Raw genomic sequence first — 1668 nt, 5'->3', positions numbered from 1 at the left:
ATATATATTTATATATATATATATATATATATATGTATACATATATATATATCTATACATACTCACACACACACGCACACACACGCACACACACATACACACACACACACACATATATATACATACACACACGCATATGTACATATAAATATATATATACATACATACATACATATATGTATATATATATATATATATATTTATATATTATGTACATATATGTATATATATATATATACAAACATACATATATGTACCTAGAGCGATATACACCTTGTATTTCATCTACTATGTGTATATCCGTATCACCCCGCAGCAAGATGTCCTGGCAAAGCAGAGGGAGTGGCGAAGATAGGGGAGGCTGTGACACATACCCGATTTGTGTTCACAGATGTGGATAGCGATGAGGTGGTGCTGATGAAGTTGCTGCAGGTGCTTCAAACGCTTACTGTCCTGCCTATCGGTATGTTTTGCGTGAATGATTTTCCAACATAAAATGCGAGCGTGTAGGTACGTTGTAGCATGTATGTCAGGTTTGTAATGTTGCCAGATTAGGATTAATCTTCGACGTGTACACAACAGGAACCGATTTCCCAATGGTGATCCGAAGGGGTATCCTCCCGTGCGTGTCTGTGTTCATGGGTGAGCATTGTGATGAGATGTTGCTAATAAAGTTGTTGCAAGTGCTACAGACGCTTTCTGTCGCGCCTATCTGGGCCTATATGTATGCTGTATGTGCACAGGCTTCCAGCACGAGATGCGAGTGCATAAGCACACGAGTAGCATGTAACTGTACTCACTGCTTACATGCAACTATACACACTGCTTCACATGCAACTATGCACACTGCTTCACATGCAACTATACACACTGCTTCACATGAAACTATGCACACTGCTTCACATGCAACTATGTACACTGCTTCACATGCAACTATACACACTGCTTCACATGCAGCTGTCTCGCTGACAAGGCTGTGTGAGAGATAATTCTCCACGACTGCGTTACACCGTATAGCATTAGTTTAGTTCATTACGCTACAATGCTTCATTTGACCCCATATTGTACCATATAACACTACATGTGTCTAACATCGCAACTGCACCCTTTCACAGGCAACCTGTTGACTGACGAGGCTGTGTGTGAGATGATTCAGGCCGTGTTCCGCATCTCGTGCAGATCTCGTCTCAGCAAGCTGTTGCGTAAATCAGCGGAGAATGCACTGTTTGAGATGGTGGTATATCTCTTCGGACGTTTGCATGACTTCCTGCATCTGAGCAAGAAGCATATACTTGGAGGAAAGGTGGCGTGTAACCATGGAAACCAGCTGCATTGCAACGGCAACGGCTCCGGGAGCTCCGAGGGCGGAGAGGACGGGTGAGTTAGTGCGGTGATACAGGCGCGTGCGTGATCGTATATGTTTGTACACGTCATCATACCTATATGCATACGTGATGGTATTATAGTACACATGCATATCGAATTGTATTTACGTGTATCTGTATGTGTATAGGTATAGGGCTGATGGGTATGCTATATAGCTTTTTGACACTGATTTGTAGTTAACGTGACACCTTATGAAACTGGTTCGCCAGGAGTCGTAATCACACGTAGAAGTACTGAATTGTCAAACACGAGCAGCAGTACAGACCTAATGGCTGTCATCAT

General features: G+C 42.3%; 1 protein-coding gene across 1 annotated transcript; it reads left to right on the top strand.

The window, feature by feature from the left end:
• Positions 1 to 315: 315 nt before the first annotated feature.
• On the top strand, positions 316 to 1381 carry SARC_15590 (hypothetical protein; the record flags this gene model as incomplete). Its single annotated transcript, XM_014290295.1, has 2 exons — positions 316 to 463; positions 1116 to 1381. Coding segments are annotated over 2 exons (414 nt in total), but the record flags the coding sequence as incomplete, so codon positions are not given.
• Positions 1382 to 1668: the final 287 nt, after the last annotated feature.

The sequence above is a fragment of the Sphaeroforma arctica genome (genome assembly GCF_001186125.1).
Source record: "Sphaeroforma arctica JP610 unplaced genomic scaffold supercont1.6380, whole genome shotgun sequence".
Taxonomy (NCBI): Eukaryota; class Ichthyosporea; order Ichthyophonida; genus Sphaeroforma; species Sphaeroforma arctica.
The sequence above is the reverse complement of the archived record's forward strand: the minus strand, read 5'-3'. Positions and strand labels throughout refer to the sequence as shown.